The 25435-nt window shown below is 49.2% G+C and overlaps 1 protein-coding gene across 1 annotated transcript in view; it reads left to right on the top strand.

The window, feature by feature from the left end:
• DRC11 (dynein regulatory complex subunit 11) overlaps positions 1 to 25435 on the top strand; it is a 165834-nt gene that overhangs the window by 124606 nt on the left and 15793 nt on the right. Inside the window, exons 15-16 of the mRNA XM_024752809.1 lie at positions 1611 to 1810; positions 15370 to 15456. Of these exons, the coding sequence (XP_024608577.1) occupies positions 1611 to 1810; positions 15370 to 15456 (287 nt within the window). The remainder of the gene's footprint in view (positions 1 to 1610; positions 1811 to 15369; positions 15457 to 25435) is intronic.

The following is a 25435-nucleotide window of genomic DNA, read 5'->3' as shown; positions in this document are numbered from 1 at the left end:
CCAGAATCATCCCCCCCCCCCAGGACCTGCCTGACCTTCCGCTGCAGGCTGTGGTCACTGCGCCCCCTACTTGCATCCTTCTCAGACGCCCCCTTCCACCCTGCCCACTCTTCACCGGCCAGCCCAGATGCAGCCCCTCTCTCCAAAGTCCAGCCTGACTCACCCCCATGCACCCACCTCATCCCCCAAATGGGAAGTCCTTTCTTCCCTGAATCTCTGTCTCCCTCACGGATCTTAGCACGGATCTTTTCCTCCCCTTCTAGTTCCTTCTCAAGTTTAGCTCCCCCCCGGCCATGAACTCTTTACAGCAAATCCTGGCCCTTCCGCATGAGCGGCCCCCAGCCGAGGCCACAGACTGAGCCCTCAGTTATCCAGGTGTTGAGCGGGAGACGGGAAGAATGGCATCTCTCTGCTGCCGTGGAAAACGAGGTCTGCTTCACCATAACACATTGCCGTTTCCCACGCTAACCACAATGGAAGCGTGCCCGTTTAGCTTCATTTTAAAGAAAACTTGCTCCAAACTACTTTCCAAGTTTTTGCAGAGTGTCGTAGGTAACTATAAAAATTTGTTTCTAATGATGCGATAAATTCCCCAAGTCTTGTCAACCACACAAGAAAAACGAAAGCACAGTAATAATTAGAACGTTGGCATGTTTACAGCTGATCCAGAAGAGCCCAGCAGCTGACCGAAAGCAAACCAGTGTGACAGCCGACGTTCCAATCACAGCCTTCTACAGGATTTCATTCTGTTCACTCTCTAATTACTTAGCGCCGACGTCTGCTCTGCTCGTGTTCAGGATGGTGGAAGAAATCAAGCCCGAGTTCCAATCTGGGCTCGAAGGAGATGGGCGATGCGGTTGAGAGCACAGGGCAGGGACCTCTGAGTGACCTAATAATTCACGTCCTTTATTATCAAGGGTCAGGTTGACTCTGCCCCTACCGACAGACTAGAAACCAGGACAGACGAAACCAACAGGGACCTACTGCATAGCACAGGGAACTCTGCTCAATATTCTATAGTAACGCGTACGAGAAAAGAACTTGGAAAAGAATAGGTACATGTGTAACTGAATCACTCCGTTGTATACCTGAAACCAACACAACATGGTTAATCAACTATACTCCAACATAAAATAAAAATGTTTTTAAAAAGCCAGGCTACTGCTGCCTGGATCTTGTTTCTTCCCCCTTTTCCCCTGCATCTTCCTGTCCATCGCACATTCGTCTTCCTGAGCCTTCAAAGGCTATAGTGCTGCTGAAAAGCAGAGAAACCCCCAGCCCCTTCCCCCAAAATGCCAGAGGTTAGCTACTGCAGGAATGTTCTCTAAAATTATGAGTGTGGGGGGAATGCTGGGGTGAGAGGTGACAGAGAAGCAGTGTACTGAACACCCAAGGAGACCTGACAGCTCCACCTTGACATACAAATCAAAGGTGTCACGGAGCTGGCTGAGACAGGAGGCGTGCCCCTGGTGAGAAACGCCTTCCACGCATCCATCACTGTTGCCGAGACTGGTGTCACGCCATGGAGTCATGGCCTTGAGGAGTCCCCGTCTAAGAGCCACTTATTTTCTTGGCGGGATCTTAGAGCCTCTGCCTCTGCATTTTTTTAGGTTCTGAAGCAGTGCATGAGAAAGCTCCTTTGGTGAAATCCCTGCTCTTGGCTGGCCCATCTGGGGTGGGGAAGAAGTTGCTGGTCCATGCCATCTGTACCGAAACGGGAGCCAACCTCTTCGACTTGTCCGCAGCCAACATTGCCGGCAAATACCCGGGCAAAAGTGGCCTCCAGTTGATGCTGCATATGGCCCTCAAGGTATTTATCACATTTCTTGACCTCCAGTTCTCCTCCTTCTTTCAAACTGCATTTTCAAATGCTGCCATTAATTTCCTTAAGCCAACTAGCACAGACCCTCACAGATCATTTCCTTAGGCAGACATGCACACCCCTCTTAAACTTCCCCATTGCGTCCTCCTGTAAATCACTTTATTATTGCATCTGGCTGAGCGTCCAACAACCAGACACATCTCCTTTCTTTGCGTAAACGCCCTCCTGTGCCATTCAGATCAGCCTCCTTCTGCCACAGGAATCCTTCCTGCAGTGCTCACAGGTCTCGTTAAAAATCAAATCCTTTTTCAGCCCACCTCCCTCCAATAATGGCATCAGATATTTGCATTTGGGGGTATTTTTTCTCACGTGGCATAAACTGAGGTCAGCTTCTCACACAGGAAATAAAGGAGGAACCCACAGGAAGCTAAGCTGACCGCAGTAGTGTAGATACTCAGTTACATCCCAGTGCCAGAGGATGCCATGTCCTCGAAGGTGCATACACAACCCAGCACTGTGACCTTAGATAAGCTCTTCACCTCCCTGGGTCTCTGTTTTGTCGTCACTGAAATGAAGGAGTCAAACCAAATGATACTGTCAGCCCTAGAAGCAATGATTCTCTGATATAGTTTAGATATGGATGATGATGGTGATGGATGATGATGAAGATACATCGATGGATGGATGGATGGATAGATGGATGATAGATAACAGATAGATGGATGGATGGATAGAGACACAATATACATATGTACACTTGAGGATTACCAAGTTCTAGAACATTCTGATACTCAGTATTTATATTTGATATTAAAACTTCACAGGATTTCATTTTCATTTGTTTGAGTCCCTCAAGGTTGTCCTTAGGCTGTTCAGTTCATTTTCAGTTACTAGCATGTCCGATAAGCCAGCTTTTACTATATCAAGATGTACACAGAGCAAGGACTGTCCGGTACTTGGGGCTAGATGTTAGCTCTGCATCTGCTTTCAGGGGAGATGGTTACACACGAGCAGCCGCTCATAGAAATGGTTCCTTTTCCATCTCCTCCTAACAGCACCACGGAGGAAGTGACGGCAGCAGGGTTTCCTCTCCCAGCCGCATGGACCCCACGCTGAGCAAGTTAGGACATCCCCCCCTACTTTCGTCCCTTGCTTGTCCTGAAGGAATCCATGGAGAGAGAAGTTTGGGGAGCTGGGAGGCGAGAAGGAGAAGGAGGGTGGGGAATAAAGAGCGAGCATTAAGCTATTTGATAGAGCGCCTCATACACGCTAAATGCTCCATGTCTTGTGTCATTGGATTTTACCTTCACAGCGGCCCAGTGAAGAGTTCATTCTCATCCCCATTTTACAGATAAAGAAAGTGGGGCTCTGAGAGGTTAAGTAACTTGCCCAAGGCCACCGAGATCAAGTGGCCGAGCAAGGTTCAAACCTAGACCCTTCTCTTCCTGACCCTCCTGCACTATTTTTATTAGGATAAAATTTATATACAGTGACATGCATAGATCTGAAATACGCATATTAAGTGTGAGCTTTGAAGAAATGGATACAAATGTGTCCCCACCATTTTCATGTGCTTTTTGGTCCTCGTATAACTTCTTTTTTGAAATGTCTGTTCAAGTCATTTGGCTACTTTTCACTGGACTGCTGGTCTTGAGATTTGGAAGAGTTCTTTATATATTCTGGATCCAAGTTCTTTGTGGGACACACATATTGCAAATGTTTCCTCTCATTCGCTGACTTGCTTTTTCGTTTTCTAATTTTGTTGTTGTTTACTTGTCCTATCAACTACTGAGAGGGGGTATTAAAACCTCCAACTATGATTGTGGAATTCTTTATTTCTCCTTTTAGTTCTGTTGGGTTTTGCCTCACATATGCTGAAGCTCTGGTATGCATGAGATGTATCCACACTTAGGATGTTATGTCTTCCTGATGGGTTATTTTATCATTATGAAATGTCCCTTTTTGTCTCTAATAATACTCCTTATCTTGAAGTCTACCCAGTCTGATATTAATGGTGCCACACCAGCTTTGTTTATACTCTTTTGTTTTCAATGTCTTTAGAGTTAAAATGCCTTTTTGTGGATAGCACATACTTGAGCCTTGCTTTCTTATCCAATCTGACAATATCTACCATTGAATTGGAGCGTTTGCTCCCTTTACAATTACTCACATGGTTGAGTTAGGTCTCCCGTTTTGCTGTGTGTTCTCCATTTGTCCCATTTCTTTTTTATTCTTCTGTTTCTCCTTCTTTGGGGTAAACTCAGTACTTTTTATTATTTTATTTGAATTCCTCAATTGTCTTTTTAGCAATGACTCTTATTTTTCAGTGACTGCTCTACAAATTACAATAGTCTTTTTTTTTTTTTTTTTTTTTATAGTGCGCGGGCCTCTCACTGCTGTGGCCTCTTCCGTTACGGAGCACAGGCTCCCAGACGCACAGGCTCAACGGCCATGGCTCACGGGCCCAGCCGCTCTGCGGCATGTGGGATCTTCCCGGACCGGGGCACGAACCCGTATCCCCTGCATCGGCAGGCGGACTCTCAACCACTGCACCACCAGTGAAGCCCCAATAGTCATTTTTAACGTAACACAGCATTAATATTGTACTATTTTCCTTAAAATGTGAGAATCTTACAATATAATCCATTTATTATCCCTTGTCCTTTATGATTTTATCATACATTTTACATCTAGAAATGTTGTCAACAATAGAGTGTTATTTTTTTGCATTGTATAGTCATTTGTCTTTTAAAGAAATTCAGCAGAAAAATTTATTTTATACTTACCCACACATTTACCATTTTCAGTGCTTTTCATTCCTTTCTGCCTATCCAGGTTTCCATTTGGTGTCATTTCCCTTTCAGCTGCAGGACTCCTTTCACATTCCTTTCAGTGCAGGTCTGCTGGCAACGCATTTTCTCAGCTTTCATTTTATTTTTAGATGTTTTTACATTGCCTCCATTTTTGAAGGATATTTTTGATGGATGTAGAATTCTGGGTTGACACCTTTTTCTTTCAGCACTTTAAAAGTGTTATTACATTGTCTCTGTAACTCCATTATTTCTGATGAAAAGTTGTCCAAAATTCGAATTATTGATCTCTTGTGTGTAATGTGTCGATATTCTCTGGTTGTAAGATTTTATCTTTGTTTCCGCTCATTTGGCTATCACGTGTCTAGATATTTTTGTTGGTTCTTTGTACTTTAACGACTTGTGGCTCACTCTGCTCACTGAAACTGTAAATATATGTTTTAAGCCAAATTTGGGAAATTTGAGCCACTATTTCCTCAAGTATTTTTTCTGCCCCACTTCCTCTCCTCTCCTTCTGAGACAGACATATATATATGACTGCTTCATATTGTTCCACAAGTCACTGAGGTTCTGCCTCTCTAGTTTCCACGTCGGATAATTTCTGTTAATCTACATTCAAGTTTACCTACCCTTTCTTCTACTATCTCCGGTCTGCTATTAAACCTATCTTGTGGATTATTTTTTTGTGTTTCTGATATTTTGCTTTTCGGTTCCAGGATTTAAATTTGCTTGTTCTTATAGGCCTCTATTTCTCTGCTGTAATTCTCCATCTGTTCCTTCAATGTAGCTATCTTTTCTTTTAAGTCCTTGAACTCAGTAGTTGCCTTATAGTCTTCATCTGCTAATTTCGATACTGTGTCATCTTGCGGTTTGTTCCTATTTGTTTTTTCTTGACTATATGTCACGTGTTTCTGTTTCTTCATATGATTGATAATTTTTTATTGTACATTAGACATTGTGGATGATACACTGCTGACTCTGAAGCATGCTAGGCTTGGTTCTATCAGGCAGTTAAGTTGCTGGCCGATCAGCTTGAACTTGCAGAGGTTTTGTTTTCTATTGTGTTAGTGTGGGTGTATTTTGAGTTCGCCCTTAGTCCTGGAACCTTGTCTTTACTTTGAGGTCTAAAAGGACGGCTTGACGTGTTTACCAAGCTCTTTTAACTTGGCAGAAGCTAAGGTATGTGCTCAATTATTTTAGTTTTCCAGCTGTTGCTTTCCACTGAGCTTGTTGGAATCTTCCCCCATGCATGCACACTTGCAGGGTTACCCAAGAATTTGAAGATGAGCTGGAATTTGAAGCCCAGCAACCTGACTTGTGGCCTCTGTGTACTTAACCACCAAGCTCAAAGCACTAAGTTCTTCAGAGGTAAAGTAAGAGGAACCCATCCTCTTGCCCAAAAGAACACCTAAATGCACTCATTCTAAATGCTGAATTTTGTTGACATTGTCAGGTAACCAACAGAAGCACGTGAGTATAAAAATATTGGCATTTCATGAGCATCTATCTATCACAGACCTTACACTTCTCTCTGTTTTAACTCATTCACTCCTCACAACAACCTTATGAGGTGGGCAGTATTGTTATTCCCATTTTACTGACAAGAAAACTGAGGTACAGAGCATTTGCGTGATTTTCCTGGGTTGCAATGCCGTGATGTGAGCCTGGTCAGTCTAGATGCAGAGGCTCCAGGCCTAACAGCTGCATTATTCCGCCTCTGAATTAAGCCGCTCTTCTCCAGCCACCAAATGGCTCAGACTCCAGGACAGAGCCAAGGACGTGGTCACGATGTTCTCACTCTCAAGAAACGATTTGCTCCTGCCACTGAGAGGTTTGTCCTGATAGCAGACGAGCTATCTTTGTATTAATTAGAATCACTGCAGACTGACATTATGTGGACCACAAAATGCTGGATGTCAGATTATCAAAATGTGGAACAGTACACGCATCCACCTAGGCCACTCCACGTCGGAGGGCCTGACACACACCTCATTAAGCTTCACCTTTACTGTGTATATAGCTGATTAATGAAAGACCAAGAGGTCTCTGGAGTGAAAGTCATTCAATTAAAGATCACGTACAGTGAGCCTCTGTGTCCTGGCAGGACTGACGGAGCAGCTATCTGCATTGCAAAGAGGTATTTGCCTTTAATTAACCAAAGGAAAGAGGGATTTTATGGCTGTGCTGGTGAATCAGTGGCAGGAAGCTCCAGCGCGGTCCTGTTACGTGGGCCGGGGCCGCAGCAGCTTGAAGGCAGCAAAATATGGATCTGAGGCGTTTGCTGGAGAAGGTGAAATAACAGAAGGGCCCGATTACTCATCATGTCTTCTTATAAAGAATTCCTCTGACTGAATTAATCTCGGCAGAGCAAAGAATGCAACGCTTGGAAAGCATCATAATTTCGCTCCTGGCTGGAGGCGTCTGCTTCGCCCACAACACCCTGTGCACATGAAAACACGCTGGCGAGACGAGTTTCTGATCTGTTTCCCAAGCACAAGTTCAAATCTGTTCTGTTCTCATTATTTTGGGAGGGTTCCTTTACTTTACACACAATAACTATAATGCATTCCTTTAAGAAATGCCTTTACCGTACCAGTTAACAAACGTTATTTAAAATTCTCTCTTCCGGTAAAGCTATATGTGGAAAGGAATATACATCTATTTAGCTAGGAAATATTAGAAACACATCTAACAATTAAGAGACACGGGATAAATGATTAATATTTAATAGGTGTTTTACAGACTAAACAAGTTATCAAGGCAGGGTGCCAGCCTCCTCAGGTGTTTATGATGGTCAAGCAGGGGATGGAGAAGCAGGGAAGACTCGTTGTCTGGCCAGAAGTTTTATACACACTTTCCCTTTTAATTGCCCCAATCCCTGATAGGCAGGAATTCATGTCTCCATTTTACAGACCAGAAAACTGAGGCTCAGGGTGCTTAATTCAACCAAAAATACAAGAGAACTAAGGGGATGGCATCTGGATTTAAGCCTAGATCTGACTCCAAAGCCATCACCTGGCCCCCAGCTGGCCTCTGAGAGAGTGAAGGCTGTGTCGTGCCCGGCCCTGTGAAAGCTGTGCCCTCGTGGTGGCCCGAGCGCAAGGCCATTCCTGGGCCAGAGTGTCAGCTTACCCTTTTCAGCGTGAGACATTTCAGCGTGAGACGGTGAAGAGGCTGGAGGCTGTAGCGTCCCGTTGGCAGCTCCCGCGGCACCCCACGCCCTCCTGATTTCCCCCTTCCCTGACCCTCCAGACCGCCCATGAGCAGGCGGAGGGGAGGCCAGCAGCACCGCAGAGCAGGACAGAGCAGACCATCCTAATCCTGGGCCCTGAGTCCTGGGGGAGACGGTCCCTCCCTCCCTGGGGTCCTGGCTTCCTCCCTTTCCTCCTCTGTCAGAGGTCTGGCCACCGAGGGCTGGACTCAGAGAGAGACCTAAGAGAGCAGGGCTAACGAGGCCGCCCAGCCGGTGTCTGGGCCACGTGGCCCATAGTGGCCTGCGAATCTGGACAAAAGGGAGCTGAGATGCTGCTCGTGCCTTAGCACCACCCACCAGGGCTCCTTGCTGGGCTCACAGCCAATGGCCTATGGCAGCTGGCCAAGGGGTTTTGCCCAGATGTGCTGGTGTAAACAGCTGGCCCAGGAATCAGCAGATGGGGAGCCCAGCCAATTACATCTCTGTAGCCCGTGGAGACTTATACTCCTGGTTAATAACCCAGACAAAGACATCGTGGCTATTCGTGGATGATCTTTAAAAAAACACACACAGATGTACAGTAAATGTAATTAATATGTTAGTCACCCTTTTCAAGGTGAAATTCAGTAAGGGTAAAGCAAAGACCTACACCTGGCCCCCCAAAACAGAGCTGCTCAAATGATAGAGGGGGTAAGAGAGGAGGGGGAGAGGAGAGGGAAACAGAGAAACAGAATTGAGCCACTTCCGTGCAGCATCAGGTGTGGCAATACAGGAACCAGGGGCTGCTGCCCATGAGCCCTCAGTGGGCTGCTATCAGAAAGTTGGGTCCCCTCCCGCTGGGTCGTGTAGACAGTTTCAGGTTGAAGAAGGGAACGCACGTAGGCAGCAAAACCTTTTTTTTTACTACAGACTTTCCATTTTACAGCGGTTTTAGGTTCACAGCAAAACTGAGCCGCAGTCCCCACAGAGGATGGGCGGCTGGGTTGCGGGGAAGGGCGGGTCCCAACCCCAGATGATCCGGCGCCATCTGCGGTGAGGTGTGTGGAAACGCGCTGTGGGCTGTAAGGCACGTAAGCGTGGCTGCATCTGCTCTTGTTCTGTGGTGGGTAATGGGAACGGGGTCAACGTCACAGGCATTAAAGAATTTTTAACCAGCTTGGAAACGCTTAGAGCGGGGAGTGCCCTAAATGTGGCTAAAAGGTGCATGGGGAAGGTGAGCATGGCCTTGCACCCGGGCGTTAACCCCTGTGCTTCCCAAAGTTGGCACAGAGTCAGGGCGGGTGGGCGTGAATCCATTAGTTCTAATGGATTAGCTGGGAGTCGGCTGGGAAGAGGGGGTCCCAGGGGAAAGTCTGGGTGATCTGTAAGCCTGACACCTGTCACCGTCCAGGCACCATCCCCTCGAATTCCACCTGATAATCAGCAATGGTATCAGTGGCTTCCTGGCACCAGCGCTGACCTGGTTCCCCCATGTCACCTGTCCCAGTCCATCAGCTGTGCCTCCCTCCTGGTCCTCTCCTCTGCCTCAGTTTACCTTCCTTTCTATACAGGGTCATCCCAGCCAGGCTCCTGACTCTTTAATCCACCTCCGCTCTTCCTGTGATTGTCATTCGTGGTCTATCCCAGCTCACACCCAGCAAGGACTTGAAGTAACTCCTACAATCACATAAAAGATAATGCAAGGAAATAGAAAGTTTGAAAATATCATTTGTAAATAATGGAAATAGAGAACAAAATGTCTTCACATATTAAACGGAAACAGAATCCGAGTGACTATAGTTCAGAGAGCTAAGCGCCGCCCCCCCCACACACACACAATAACCTCCCCCGAGCTCCTTCCCAGCATGGCAGCACCTCGCTGACGGCTGCCTGACTGCCCAGCAGCTCCCATTCAGACACAGGAGGCCACACACTCTGCAGGCCGGGACCATGTTTCCCAGACATCCCTGCCTGTCACCACAGATGCTCAGCAAAGTCTGTGTGGGTTGGATGGATGGAAGGGCGGACGGACGGATGGATGGTCCTTTTCAGTTTGGTAAACTAAGCCACAACCACTGAAAAACGGAGCTGGGTTTTCCTGGGGTTCTCTATGGCAAACAAAATAGGATCCTTTCAGAAAGAACTCCCAAAGCTTCCAAGGGTCATTTGGGCAGATCTAATTAGTAATTCAAGCGTGCCAAACACAAACTGGTTTTCATTGTTGAGCCATTATATCCCAACCAAGAGAATCTAATTCCGATGGCGGATGCTTGACAGCATTTCTTTGGAGAACACAAAAGATCAAATCCATAAAACTCACATGGATGGAGAAGTAACTGTTTGCTAGACCTTCCCAGAACTTGAAAAAGCACGTTTTGGTTGAAACGCATCTTTAGTCCGGAATTGATATTCAATAGGACTGCAGAGCCCTCTACTGGCGGCTGAAACAAACTATCCCCTGTAACTTCTGGAAAGTTCCATTACTAATTAATTACATTTAATTGCCCATGACCTCAAACTATCTGTGGGTAATTTAAATAAAGCCTTTTCGTTGCTAAGTGAAAATTAAAATAGCAAAGGCTACCATTTCTCATTAACAAATTGGCAAAGAGTTTTTTATGGTTAATACTTGTTGAGAAGAGAGTAGAAAAACAGATCCACTTATTTGTGGCTGGAGAGAGTGTGAACAGAGGGCCTCCGGGAGGGCAGGTGGACCACACGGGTGAGGACGTGAAGAGCTGGCAGGCCCTCCGACCGACTAGCTTCATGGACCCAAAAGCGCCTATCTAAGCGCTGTTTGGTTTAGCAAGAAGGCGGAAAGCCATCCAAATGTTAAAAAAACAGGGGTCAGATCGATAAATGATGAGACCCCTTGCTAAAATGATGTTGGATAAATAAATTTTGTATGAAGTGAACAAGACTGTAAAGCAGTGTGTGAAGAACCGTCTCGTGCTTGCAAGTTTAGATACTGAGAAAGGTCTGTAGAGACAGGAAAGGTCTGATGAGCTGTCCTCAGTGGAGGGGGCAGAGGGTGTTTATGCCTGTCTGAATATGTATTCCGAAATTTTTACTAACCAGCGCTGCTTGTGCATGACAGTAATAAAGGGCTGAATTTCCAGGGCACGTGTTTTCAAAGCTCAGCCTTGCCTGCCTGATGCCTCCGTGGATGCGCCTTGACTCTCCAGCACCTGCCTGGCCCACAGGCATCCTTCCCCTCCCCGTGGCTGTGAAGCAGGGAAGGCGTCTCCCCTGCAGGTCATCCTCTCCCGCCTTACCTCCCTACCCAATGCCATCTCTAAACTCTGCCAATGTCTCCTGTCTCTGTCCCATGCACTCCTCCGCTCCCTGTCACCTGGCTTCTGTCCCCTCCACACCCTGCCAAGGCCACCAGTGACGACCTGGTTGCCAGACCCTTGGGCCAGCACTGGCTGCCGTCGCCCACCCCTCACTGCCCTCTACCGTCCCTGGGCTGCAGGACGGCTCCCTCTTCTGGGCCCCTTTGTTCTCTCTGGGGCTTCTCTTCTTTCTCTCCTCCATCAACGTCTTCACCCTTGGTCCCCGATCCGCAGTCCTGGTCTGGCTTCCTCCACTCTCCCCCTTTCCTTGGGAATCCCCTCCATCCATTCCCATGGCTCTGCTGCCATCTTCAGAGCCCTTTCCAGCCCCCCACCTCCCTCCTGCCCCCCAGACCCATCAGTCCTCCCGCCTGGATGTCCAGCTGCCCTCGGGCTCCCCTGGCCTAACCTGACCTCATCCGTTCATCCCTCATCTAGTCCCCTGTTTGGATTCCTGGGCCATCGTCCTCCTATTCTCCAGGCCTCGCAGCGTTGGAGACCCCCTACTTCCTCATCCCTCCCCCAACCATCACCAGGTCTGGCAGATCCTAAATGCCCCTCCTGTCCGTTTCCTGCCCTCCCCGCCACTCCTCTGCTCCAGGTCTCACCTCCTCTTCCTCCAACAGCCTCCGAACCCTCTCCCTGCCTCCAGCCTCACCTCTCACCATGCCATCTGCACACACACACCCATCTCTTTCCCAGACTCCGGGAAACAGTCATGCTTCACACCCCACCAGGGGGATTTTTCTCTAACACAACCAGCATCAAAGGTCACGATTCAAGACCCTTACAGATCTCCACAGCTTCCAGGGTAGAAGCAAACTCTGTAGCACGGCCAAGGCCTTTGTGACACCTTCCAGAATGACCCCGAGCAGCCCCATTCGGGCACACCTAGCCCTGCACCTGGGCTCCTGTCCTGAGCATGGCAGATGCATCCCCTTCTCCAGGCTCTGGGACCTTCTGGAAGCCATTGGAAGGTCTGTCTCCTTTAACCCTCGTCTGCAGTCTCCATTTCTACTTACCCTCCTCATCTACTTCTCCCTCTTTCTGTCATCGGTGGTCCTTGCTGACAGCCCATTTTCCTTGTGCCCCCCTCCCAGCTACACATCTGCCCTCCCCTTCTGTCGGTGGGGACTCCTTAAAGTCAGGGACCCCAGCACCTACCCCAGTGCCCGGCACATCAAAGCCCCTCTATCAATGTTGTGAATGAAAAATGAGAGAATGGCTTTCATTCTACACGCTGGACCCAAAATAATAAAACCAGACTTTCTTCCGCCTGACAGCCTTTCAACTATTTGAAATCAGCTCACTTGCCCCCTTGAGTCTTCTTTTCCCCAAGGAAAAGAGCCTCGGCTCCTTCCATTCTTCCTGGTGGGAGAGGTGTTCGGCCTGGGAGGGCCCGACTTTCTGTACCCCTCTTCTCTGCCCAGAACTGACCAAGGTCACCAGAGGTCCCCTGACCAGGCACGCCACCGAGGAAGGTCAGGGAAATAGAGATTCATGCTCTGGAGGACAAGACAGTGATGGTCTTAGAGCCCTTCTTCCTGTTAGAGGGAAAGGTGATAGAGGAGGACATGGGCCAAGGGTAAGGAGATGCTTTGGAATAGGCATCTTCTCTCCAAGGCAACGTGGGAGCCTGCTGCCTGGATGATTGTGCTGGCCTGGGGGTGTCGGGCCGACCCAGGGCTTACTCTGGGCTCCACGTTTCTCTGTGCCGGGGGAGGAGGGGATTTTACTGACTTCTTTCTCTGCCTCCGCACCTTATGTGTGAAGGGGAGTTGGGTGGGGCGTGCTTGCCTCCGCATGGGGTACATGGAAAGGGAGTAGCAGTGCTGTCCTAGATCTCAAGGCAATTTGCAAATGACCATTCTTTGTATTGTTAACATCAAAGAACTCTGCTTGGGAAATGTTTTCTGCTCATTTGATGACTGAGCCCTTCCAAACCATGTGGCCACCCAGGCCCTCTGCACAGCCCTGGGAACCCCAGAGCAGGTGACCGTCCGAGGAAGGAATTCCTTCACAGGTGCATGTTAGAAACACAGGAAGTGCGGAATTCCCCCACCGCTCAGAGAGAGCGCTCAAGTTCAGGGAGCAATCCATAGCGTTCCCATTCAATGGAATGGTGCGGCCAGGTTTTCAGAACAACTTTAAATAAGGTGCGAGAAGTAAGACTGCTGCTTTCAAAGTTATCCCAAACTAATAAGATGCCTGTGTTTCAAGTCCATCTATGTAGCTTGCCTTGTTAAAAGCGGAAAGAGAAAAGGAATGCTGGAATACTTGGTACTCACATCTGCAATTTCCATTAAGAACAGCTGGATCTAGAGAAAAGAGGCACACAGATAAGAGCCATGGAAGATCCGGTGTTTGCCAGGTGGACACAGGAGAGGCCGGTCTGCTGCCTCGGTGAGCGCACGAGTTAGCCTGAGACAGGAGACAGCTTTGTATGAGAAAACTGTGTTTCCATTGGTTTCCGTTCTAAAGCTAGGATTTTCAAGAGGGATTGAAAAGAATAAGATTTTTGCCTTTGTTAATTATAACGTATCTTTGTTCAGAGAAGCTGAAAACCTTTTATGTAAAGTATCTCATTTCCTTATTTTCTTTGGGGGCTGGAAGTAGGGAAGCTCTTGACTTAAACCCTAAAATAGCTTTTAGTGGTACAAGGGTTCCGTGGAGCCTGCGCCTCTGACACTTGAGTGGGCCCCTCTGACTGCAGTGGGCAAGACAGCTGGAAAGAAGTTGGGGGTTAAAGTCAGGAGCTGAGAGAATGGATGCACTGACGTGGTTGAAAGCGATTAGGAGGGGGGGATGGAGAGACTTGAGGATGGTTAGACGTGGGAGGTAGGGCAAGGGAGGATGCTCAAGCATCTGGCTGGAGGAAGTGAGAGGACCCGAGGACGTGGCCATGCCCCCAGCACAGACCCGGCAGCCATCCATCAGCCTGGCCTCGCAGCCTCCTTCTAGCTGTGTGACCTTGGACAGGTCGTGTAGTGTCTTTGAGCCTCGGTTTCTCCATCTGTAAACAGGGATGCTAATAAGGCTACCTGCTACATAAGGGCTGTAGTGAGCTCAAATGAGTTATCACAGGTGACATCCTCCGAGCAGAGGAAGTGCTGGTCTGTGCTGACCCTAATCTTGCGTGTGATGCCCTGTACGATGCGTGTGGCCCGGGCCTGTCTCGCTCACTATTTTCACTGCTCCACGCCAAGCCGCCTCGGGTACTGGGATTGAAACTTGTAATTCTGAATTCTTCAACTCTGTGGCTCAGGGCGTAAAGAATAACGCTGACCGAAGGGTGGTTGTCTGGTACCGTTTCCTCTCTGAACGTCCTGGCATCCCGGCGTGTGTGGGACTGGAATACGGCCAGCCCGGGGGTCGGACTGGCACGGGGAGCAAGCTGCATCCACTTTTGTCTTTGAACGTGCGTAATCTGCTTCCCTTGGTGCGTAGTGCTGGCGGAAACAGACTCAGCCAGTGTTCCATCATTTATGAAATGTCTGCCTTGGTTTAGGAATCACATCGGCTGCCTTAATGATGTTTAAAGAAATATAAAAATAGGAGTACGTAACACTGTATTCGCTGTGGCTGGAGACCACTTTTATCTGTCACCATTTTGCACAAAGCACAAATTGTTGCAAAAATACCCGAACTCTGCTCTCATGGGGGCGCTTTGAAGAGATTGTTAGGTGTGTGGCAATTATTCATGGGCCCACGGTAAGTCCCAGCGCTGTCACGAAGCCCCGCTCGCCCTGGAGGGGCTCAGAGCCACCTTCCAGACGAAACCACGGCCGCAGAGGCGCAGCCACACGGAGACGAACAAATGGCATCACGGGGGCCCTGGTGCTAAAACAGCTTTTCTCGAAATGAGCAAAGTTGAATCAACCTGGGAGCGGGGCGTAGGCTGTAATTAAAAGTCCTGGCCCAATTCCCTTCGTTTGCAGCAGAAAACTATTGGTTTATTTCAAGCCAAACTGAGTCGAGGCTCGGGGTCCAGGAGCAGAACGCACAGACACCCAGCGCATCCTGACCACAGGTGGGAGAGGGCCAGGCAGCGCCCCCATCCCGCGGTGAAGGAGGCTACAGGCCGTATGCGCAGTGCAGCCCCGCGAGCCCCGCCCCCCACGCCAGCCGTCCCCGAGCCAACACGGCGGGCCGCCGAGTCCTGCTGTTGCCGGGGGTCAGGTGTGCACCCCAGAGGGAAATGCATTTACAACCCACCGTTTCTCCTTGCAGGTGGCCCGCCAGCTCCAGCCCTCCGTGGTGTGGATTGGAGACACCGAGAAAACCTTCTACAAAAAAGTCCCCAACGCCGAAAGGAAGGTGAGGGCTTCTCATTTCTTAATGTGGCCCTTTCCCTCCTCCACAGGGGCCCCGTACCAGGGACTACCTCGTTTTTTCAAGACGGTCTTGGTTTTTCAAGGGAGGAAGGAAACGGAGGGGCAGCCGTCTCACTGCCCTAAGCACTTGACTGCATTTGAAAGGATCCAGTGTCTGATTTTACGAGGCGTAATTTAGAAGAAATGAAAAAAAGTATGGAAAAGGGGGGAGGGGAGCGTTAAACCCAAACCTACCGATTCAGGGGTAAGAAACAATTGAGAGAACTGTAGTCAGTTACAGCAAATGGCACACATAGGAGTTATTATTAGGATTTCCTATTGTTCATTATAATAAATAGCAAAAGGCCTGCAATTTATGAACAAAGACCGTCCATAGAACTGCCAAGCGCCCCACACTGGGTGTCCCCGGGGAGTCTTCTGTCAATGCCTGCTTCCTCCTTTTCTCTCCTTTCAATGGCTCCCCTCCCCCGCACTTCCCCCGGCAAATCACCAGCAAATTTCCCACAAGTTAAAAAAAATTTGCAGACACACGTGATTGTTATTCCACATCAATTTGCACCAAAGCAAATAGTGGTTAACTGTGAATTTCTGATTAAATTCATAAGGATTTTAATCACTTTTGCTCCTTATGTATTATACATCATTTTTAGCAGGTAGAGATGATTTGGATAAAGAATGAAAGCTGAATCTTTTCTTCCCCAAATGAGCCTTGATTGCCCTGTCATTTTAGAAACTCTTAAGAGGACTCATTTATTATTTAATCTGGGAATCTGGTAGGTAGCTCCCTCTGCTGGCGAAGTTGCTACGTTAAAAAAAAGTCCACATACATACAGTAAAGCAACTATACTCCCATGAAAATTAATTTTAAAAAAATAACAAAATAGGGCTTCCCTGGTGGTGCAGTGGTTGAGAGTCTGCCTACCGATGCAGGGGACACGGGTTCGTGCCCCGGTCCGGGAAGATCCCACATGCCGCGGAGCGGCTGGGCCCGTGAGCCATGGCCGCTGAGCCTGCGCGTCCGGAGCCTGTGCTCCGCAACGGGAGAGGCCACAACAGTGAGAGCCCCGCGTACCACACAAAAAAATAACAAATAACAAAATAAAATAAATCCTTTAAAAGGCCACATACATGCGAACTTGAAGGCAGCAGTAACTACGGTAAATCTAAAGAGAGATGCAAGGCAGCGTTTAATCCAGGTGTCACACACTTCACGTCACCAGAAGCTTTGTCTCATGAATGGGCGAGGGCTCTCGCACTGGACATCAGCCTGGAGAATGAGAATTCAGGAGACGTATGTTCCCGGCCTGCTTTGCCCTTCACCTTAGTTGGCTGTGTGTCCCTGAGCAAGTAATTTAACCTCTCTGAGCTTCCACTTCCTTAAGTATCTAATTAAAGGGCTCCAGAGAGAATAGCCTCTGAGTTCGTGCAGCCCCTCTCAAATTCTCTCCCATGACCCCCTCGAGCTGTCGGTTTGTCACCAACAATTACATCTGCTCGTCTGTACCCCTCAGTGGCTCGAGAGTAAGAGGGATGGACACACCCGTTTGAGAGAGCCAGAGGGGCCCTGGGGGAAGGGCTGGCGGGCTCTGAGGGAGCGTCAGGCAGGAAGCGAGGTGTGAGTTCAGTAGATGCCCCCCCAAGGGGAGTCACTGTGAAAGAGCAGGGAGCCGGTAAAGGAGAGTCTCCAGAACCCTCCCCTGAATAGGCCCTTCCTTGCTGATCCCGAGGTGTTCCCTCCAGCACAATCTCTGATTCCCACAGATATGGTCACCAACTAGTCTTACTCCTGCAGAAAATGAAGGCCTTTGGTGGCACAGTCTTTGTTGTGGACAAATCGGACATTTATTCTGTCCACCTCTGCATTAGAAGCGTCTGTCGTCCGTCCGGGGAATTAACTGCACGGAGGACTGAATCACAACCTGGGAAAACCCCAGGATGCCTGATGAATACAAGCAGAAGGGTCCCTGGGTCCCCAAATGTCCAGAGGCCGGCTGGGGGCCTGAGCCAGCGCAGGCACAGACAGAGCTGCAAGGGGCATGCCCACCCCTGCAGCAGTGCAGCGGCCCCAGCTCCAGTGCCCCGGCCAGGGGAAAGCACGGTGGGCAAAGAACCACTGCCTGTGCATCCTTCAGCTCGACGTCCTGGGCCTGCCCCTCGGAGAGCAGGGCTGCAGGGTTCCTGCTGCCTTCCTGCCTCTGGGGCCAGTGCTGGGCCAGCTCTCCTCTCCTTCCCACCCCACCTCCAGCTTCTGACTCCTGTCCTTACCCAAGTCCCTCAGCCTCCCGGGCCTGGGGCAGTCATGAGCACTGGACGTCCATGCTCTGGAGGTGGTCACCAAATTCCAAGGGCAGCAGCCGCATCCGCCAACAAGAGGCACCAGGAGGTAGCACGACCGGCTCCGCATTGCATCACCCGGCCATCCAGGAGCCCGGCGTCCTCACTACCACCCAGCCCAGCCTCCGTCCCAAAGGCTGCCCCGATCCCCAAGGTGCTGAAACCGAGAGAAGAATGTCCACCTGCAGAGAAACCACCACCTACAGCCACAACACAGAGCACTCCCAGCGTCCGCCCAGGGCACTGGAGGGATTCCAGGAACGCGCTTCGAAGAAAACTCTCACCCGCAATGACTAGCTCCACCCTCGAGGCCTCCACCTCTGGGCTCAGGACCTTTAGGAGGTACAGTGTGGAGGCTCATGCAGTCATAAGGAGGGAGGCAACGGAGAAGGCCAGGTGGCAGCGATGGCTCCTGGGTGCAGAGCCGGGCACAGGGACCCCTAGGGCTGCTGCCACAGGCAGAGGACGCCCAGGGGCACAACGCGTAGGTCAGGAAGCTCCTGGCACCCTGGGAGGGAGGCGGCCTTCTCCTGTTTTGCAGAAGAGGACAAAGGCCCGAGAGGGCGCACAGCTGGTCAAGTGCAGAGCTCAGACTCTGAGGCAGGACCCCTCTCCCTGCTTGGATGCAGCTCCAGTGTCAGCACCGGCTTCTCATCTGACCCTCCTTGCTTCTACTACACCTGCGTCCTCCCTCTTCCCCTCTTCAACCCCCAGGCTACTTTAAACCACATCCTGAAGACTGCCCGTGGGGCCCTCAGGTCTTAGAGGCAAATGTGTCAGGCTCCAGAGTCCCCTGGTCCCTGACCACCCCTGCCCCCCACGTTGTCCTCAACACCCAGCCCCCAGGGACCTGGCAGATGCCTGGACAGCGCCCTCTCCCTCCCCTCCCAGGAGGAGGGCCCTCCTTTCCACCATCTGAGGCTGGAGCCTCGGTCAGCTGTTGGTGTTTGAGGCGAATGCAGTAAGGAATGAGGCAAGACGGGCTGCTGATGCATTTTCTGCTCCGTTACCCTCATGACTCCATCTAGCAGGAGCCCTACCCACGTGACAGTAGGGCCTCCACGAGGGAAGCGCTGGCTGGGTTGGAGCTGGCTGCTGCCGTGGTTTAGTGGAGCTGGCCGCAGAAAAGCGAATGGAAACCGCTTCATGGGTGTTAGACACTAATTTGAAGTCGCCCACAGTAATAAGGTGGTGTGGGGCTGGCAGGCCCAGCGGTAGGGGCGGCTGAGAAGGTTGCCAGGTGATGGTGAGGATGTTGGCTGACATGATGGATGAGCACGCCAGTCTCATGAATAACGGACGCGGCTCTGAACCGGAACAGGGGTGGCCCGAGTAGAGAAGAGTGTTGGCTGAATGTACTCACCTTTCATTTCCATCCCCTCCTAATGGGACTCACCATCAGTGAAGATATCACTCTGGACGCGGCCCAGGATCAACATTTGTTATCCAAACAGGCTAATTGAGTTCAGTCATCCCTGCCATCGTCAGGAGACACAGACAGCAATATCATCTCCTGCCTCAGAACAGGCAGGGCTGCACCACTGTCACCATGGCAACCAGGCTGCTGGGGATGGGCTCAGACCTTGCAAGGATGTGTCTGCTCCCACAGAGTAGCAGTCTCCAGTCTCACCAGGTTAACTGTGTAGGTAGGGGTCAGTCCTTCTTCCACCGGTCTTTGGGCAGCTCCATGTGCACCCCACACACGCCCCAGTCGCCCCTACCACCTTGCATTATTCTCCATCAAGCTTCTTAAAAGACTCTTCTCACCATCCCTGCTCACTCTTCAACCCACCACTGTCCACTCGATGCTCTGCAGCTCCATGGAAACTGCTCTCACAAATTTATTTGAAACCCATTTCGCCAGTGGGCCCCAGCTTGTAAAACCCTGTCCTCCCTTAGCCCCCATAGCCTTCTCCTGGTCTCCTCACACCCTGCCAACGCTTTCTTCTGTGTCTCCTCCATGCATTTCCACCCACCCCTTAAATACACTGGTGCTCACTGAGATTCCATCTCAGGCCCACAGACCTTTTTGCTCTCCTCGCCCTCCTTGGGCACCAGCTTAACAAATCACCCCTGAGCCAACGAGTGCCCCCACTCCATCCCCAGCCTGCAGCTCGCCCCTGAGGCTCGGGTGCAGTCACCTGGCATCACCCAGAATCACCCATGGGATACCTCCCCCACAGTGCTGCCAACTCAGGCAGGGCCTGTCCAAACTCCTCCTCCATCACCACCTACCACATGACCCTGCCCCTCCTCCTGCCTTTTCAAAGGGTTACGTTTTTAGTATAACAACTTTTCATAAGAGAGCTTTGGATCCACCCTGGTAAAATGAATTCTGGATATCTCCAAACTCTCCAAGCCTTGTCTAAATGCAGTGGATTTTTTCCTGGCACAGGTGTAGATATTCCTATAAGGAATATTCTTCCAGAATCTCAGCAGAGGTCTTTCCTCAGTGGCATGAGGCCCAGGAGGCAGCTCCTCAGAGATGAGCAATTGACACCTTATCATCCAGTGCAGTGGAAACGGGGGGAGATTTTTACACCGTCATTTTCAGCCCCGTTGGCAATATTGCTAGTTTCCTTCAAATCATAAAGCCCCAGTTTTTCTGACTCTCCCCTTCAGAAACCTTTCTCTTCAATAGAGCAGACCTAGCATTGATTTCCTACCAGCACTTACATTTCAAGCACCTGTCAGACAGACACATTATGCCCTATACTCCTCATGGCATCCCTCAGGTTAGGACCTATGATTATCCCCATTTCTCACATGCAGGGACTAAGGCTCAGAGAAGTTGAGTAACCTGCCCAAGGTCACACATCTGTTAAGAGCAGAACCAAGACTGAGATCAGATCTGTCTGACCCAAAGCCTGTGCACGGAACCATTTGCTACGTCATCTGCCTGTTATTGTGGAGTTTGTTCCTTGAGCTTTTCATTTTTGCACAGAGCCCGACCCCTGAGGGAAATTCAGTAGCAAAGTCAAGCCCCACCAAACATGCCTCGCTATCCTAGGCTGCCCAGAGGCATGGGTCTGAGCAAAGGCAGGTTTCTGCAAAGACCTGGGGTAGGGGTTGGGGAGCTGCCCCTTCGAGAGCAGGTTTCCATCCTCATGCCCATTTCCGGGATTTCAGGGAGTCTCATTCTGGGTCATCCCTCTCCTGTGCTTTGCCCTCTTTTAAGCTCCTCTGTTGTCCCCAACCCCCATTCATGCTTCCTGGGTGGAGTCCTGCAGGGCCATTGTTCCCTCCCAATGGAGCCAGGCAGCCTCTGGACTTCTGTGAGGGCAGGAGGAAGGGATCGGAAGCTGCCTGGTGATCTGGCTTCAGGCCCAGCCTGTGAGATTTATTTTGCTGTAAAAATCCCATCTCTTTCTCTGCTGTGAGTTACATTACAAAACGTCCCTTTAAACTGAATCCAACAACACAGAAGAAGGATGATACACCATGACCAAGTGGGATTTATCCCAGGCTTAACATCCAAACATCAATTAATGTAATATACTATATCATTAGAAATAAAGGACAGAAACCACACCACCCTCTCAACAGGTGCAGAAAAAGCATTTGACAAAATACAACACCCCTTCATGATTAAAAAAATAGAAAGAAAAGGAAACTTCCTCAGTCTAATAAAGGGCAGCTACAAAAAAATCCACAGCTGACATCATCCTTAATGGTAAAAGACTGGATGTTTTCCCCTTAAGAGCACCTCTTCTATCCAACATTATATTGGAGGTTCTCACCAGGGCAATCAGGGAAGAAAATTAAGTAAGGCATCCATATTGAAAAGGAAGAAATAAAACTGTATTTGCAGATGACATGATCTTGTATACAGAAAATCCTAAGGAATTCACTAAAGCAGTATTAGAACTAACAAACTAGTTCAGCAAGGTTGCAGGATAGAGGATACAAGATCAATATACAAAAAGCAACATTTCTATACATGGCAGTGAAAAGATTAAAATTAGAATTAAGAAAACAATTCCAATTATAATAACATCCAAAAAATCGGAATAAACTTAACAAAAGAAGTGCAAGACTTCTACTCTGAAGACTACAAAAACACTGTTGAAAGAAGTTAATGAAGACCTCGACAAATAGAAAGATACATCATATTCATGGATTGAAAAACGTATTGTTAAGATGGCAAGAATCCCCAAATTGATCTACAGATTCGACACAATCCCCATCAAAATTCCAACGACCTTCGTTGCAGAAATTGACAAGCTGATCCTAAAATCCATATGGAAATTCAAAGGACCCAGCATAGCCAGAACGATCTTGAAAAAGAACGGAGTTGGAGAACTCACACTTCCCAGTTTCAAAACTTACCGTAAAGCTGCAGCAATCAGGGCAGTGTGGTACTGGCCTAAGGAGAGACAAATGGGCCAATGGAATAGAACTGGTCCAGAAATAAACCCTCACATTTACAAAAAAATTGACTTTTTTGACAGAAGTGCCAAGACAATTCAATGGAGAAAGAATAGCCTTTTCAACACATGCTTCTAGGACAGTTGGATTGCCACATGCAAAAGAATGAAGTTGGACCCCTACCTCACACAGTTAACCAACAATGCACCACAGACCTAAAAGCAAGAGCTAAAACTATAAAACCCTTAGAAGAAAATAGAGACATAACTCTCTGTGACCTTGGATTAAGCAATGGTGTCTTGGCTACAATACCAGGAGCACAAGTAACAGAAGAAGACTTAAACTGAACTCATCAAAACTGAAAACTTTTTGCTGTAAAAGACATCGACAAGAAAGTGAAAAGACAACTCAGAATGGGAGAAGATATTTGCAAGTCATTAATCTGACAAGGGACCTGTATCTAGAAAATATAAATGACTCTTACAACTCAATATTAAAAAGACAAGTAACCTCGGGCTTCCCTGGTGGCGCAGTGGTTGAGAGTCCACCTGCCGATGCGGGGGACACGGGTTCGCGCCCCGGTCCGGGAAGATCCCACATGCCGCGGAGCGGCTGGGCCCGTGAGCCATGGCCGCTGAGCCTGCGCGTCCGGAGCCTGTGCTCCGCGACGGGAGAGGCCACAACGGTGAGAGGCCCGCGTACCGCGAAAAAAAAAAAAAGACAAGTAACCCAATTTAAAAAATGGGCAAAGGATCTGAATACACGTCTTTCCAAAGAAGGTATACATATGGCCATTAAGCACGTGAAAAGATGCTAACATCTTTAGCCTCCAGGGAAGTAAAAGTCAAAACCACAATCCGATACCACTTCACACCCACCAGGTTGGCTAAATAAAAGGAAAAAATAAGAAAAACAGTAACAATTGTTGGTAAGAGTCCAGAGAAACTTAAATCTGCTCTCTGCTAGGATTGTAAACCGGTGCAGACACTTTAGAAAACAGTCTGGCATTTCTGTAAAAGGTTAAACAGAGAGTGACCATAAGACCTAGCAATTCAATTCCTCTGTACATACCCAAGAGATACGAAAACATTAATCCATACAAATCTTATACACAAATGTCCCTAGCAGCGTTGTTCACAACAGCCAAAAAGCGTAAGAAGAACAAATGTCCATCAGCTGATGAGTAGATGAGTCAAGTGTGGCATAACCGTACAATGGATACCGTCCAGCAGTTAAAGTGAAGTCCTAAAACACGCCACCACATGGGTGAATCTCGAAAATGTTACCCTAAATGAAAGGAGCTGCACACACACATACAGACACATATGGAATGATTCTATTTAGGAAATATCCATAATGGACAAATCTGTAGAGACAGAAAGTAGATTAGTGATTGCCTAGGGTTGCAGAAGGAGGTTGGGGGAAAATGGGCAGTGACTGCTAATGGGTGGGGTCTTTTGGGGGACAACGAACATGAAAACGTTCTAAAGTTAATTGTGGTGATGGTTGCACGACTCTGTGAATATACTACAAAACACGGAATCATACATTTTATTTTTTTAATATTTTAATTTTATTGGTGAATCATACGTTTTAAATAGGTGAATTATATGGTATGTGAATTACATCTCAATAAAGCTGATCTATACCATAATAATGATATAATAATAGATAACATAATATAACAATAATAGATATTTGAAGTCTCCTTTGCAGCCCTCAATCGCTATAGGCCCCTAAACAGGAAGGGAATTGGGAGTGGGGCAAGCAAGGCCCCCTGCACATCCCCTCTGAAAGGCAGGGTCCCCAGAACAAGGGCAGGAGCAAGGTTGTGGAGTCACTAACTCCGTGCTGGCAGCTGGGGACCGGCTCATGAACTCTGGGTCTCGGATGTCCCTTGGTCTCCTTGTGCCTCAGGCCAGCATGTCCGGAGTGAGGGTGAGAACGGGTCCCTCTCCTGGGGTGGCTGCGAGGATAAGGTGAGGAGGTTCATGTCAGGCACCGAGCAAGACCTCTGGAACACAGGAAGAATGCAGTCGATGCTACCAGTACCATGGAAGCAGCCTGGGCGTAAGAAGTAATGAGCGAGGCTGACGGGCCGGGAAGTAACAAGCTGCGCTGTCCTGGAAGGTCAAGGCAAGCCCCCAACCTCTTGCCTCATTGGAGCCAAAAGTTTCTGCAACTTCCCACTGGGCTTTCCTCCGAACGGCCCCTCGGCCTGGCGTCTCGCTCTTTTCTCATCCAGTATTTTCCCTGCACCCCGTCAATCCAGACATGGAACTGGGCCTTTCTGTTGGTCAAACAAAAGGAAGGAGGAAGGGGCACAACACTGGGCCCCCTGCATGGCCACAGCCCCTTCCCTCCCCGGCATCACCCACCCAGCTCACACCCGCCCTGCGGACCACACTCCTAACACCACCCTCCCTCCTTCTGCCCAGCAGGCTGCCGTTCCAGGTCTGACTCCCAATTCCACGGGGCAGCCAAAGAGCCTCCCAGGGAACGATTCCCCAGCACACGAGTGTCCTTGTCCCAAAGGCCCTGCAGCCGTGCACAGCTCTGTCACCCCCGTGCCTCCAGTTTCCTGCCATTCGCGTTTATTCTCGAGCGTGGAATTTATCCCACGCCCACTCCCTTCCCTAGATGTTACCAGCCCCTTCCTGCAGGCAGACGTGCGGGGCTGTCTTCCGGCCAGGTGTGCAGGACACACAGGGCCAAGCAACAGGCGACCTCATCTCTATAGAGTAGCTCACATGTGCTGGGGCGGTTCCAGGAAAGCCCCAGGATAGGTGGGATCTTTAACTCTCCGGCTCAATTGCCCCTGAGCCAAATGGGAGCAAAAAAGGCCCAGATTGTTCTTGGGTGTCTCTGTGGAGGCGCCCCCATCACCCCTAGACGCTTCCTCTTCTCTTGCTGCACTAGTTGTGGTTGATTTAAAGCCCATGTGTTGCCATGGCAACGTGGCCAAATCTGACATGCCCCCCCACCCCACCCAGAGGCCAGAAGTTATCCTCCCTCAGGTACCTCAGGTCTTACTCCTGCCCCTCATTAGTGCTCAGATTATACTGAAATAATACAGGTTCAAACTACACCCAAACTGCTTCAGAGAGAAGTTTCGCACTCTTATGTAACCAGCTGTTTTCAGATCTGAGATCCAAGACCTTGGTCCTCGTTGTCACAGCCGTCAGCAAAGGAAATCTTGAGTTCACCTTCAAAACAGCTCAGAGGAACACACTGGAAACCAATTCTCAATCCCAGCCAGT

The sequence above is a fragment of the Neophocaena asiaeorientalis genome, unplaced genomic scaffold, assembly GCF_003031525.2.
Source record: "Neophocaena asiaeorientalis asiaeorientalis breed wild unplaced genomic scaffold, Neophocaena_asiaeorientalis_V1.1 scaffold294, whole genome shotgun sequence".
Classification (NCBI taxonomy): Eukaryota; Metazoa; Chordata; class Mammalia; order Artiodactyla; family Phocoenidae; genus Neophocaena; species Neophocaena asiaeorientalis.
This window is presented reverse-complemented; position numbering and strand designations above follow the sequence as displayed.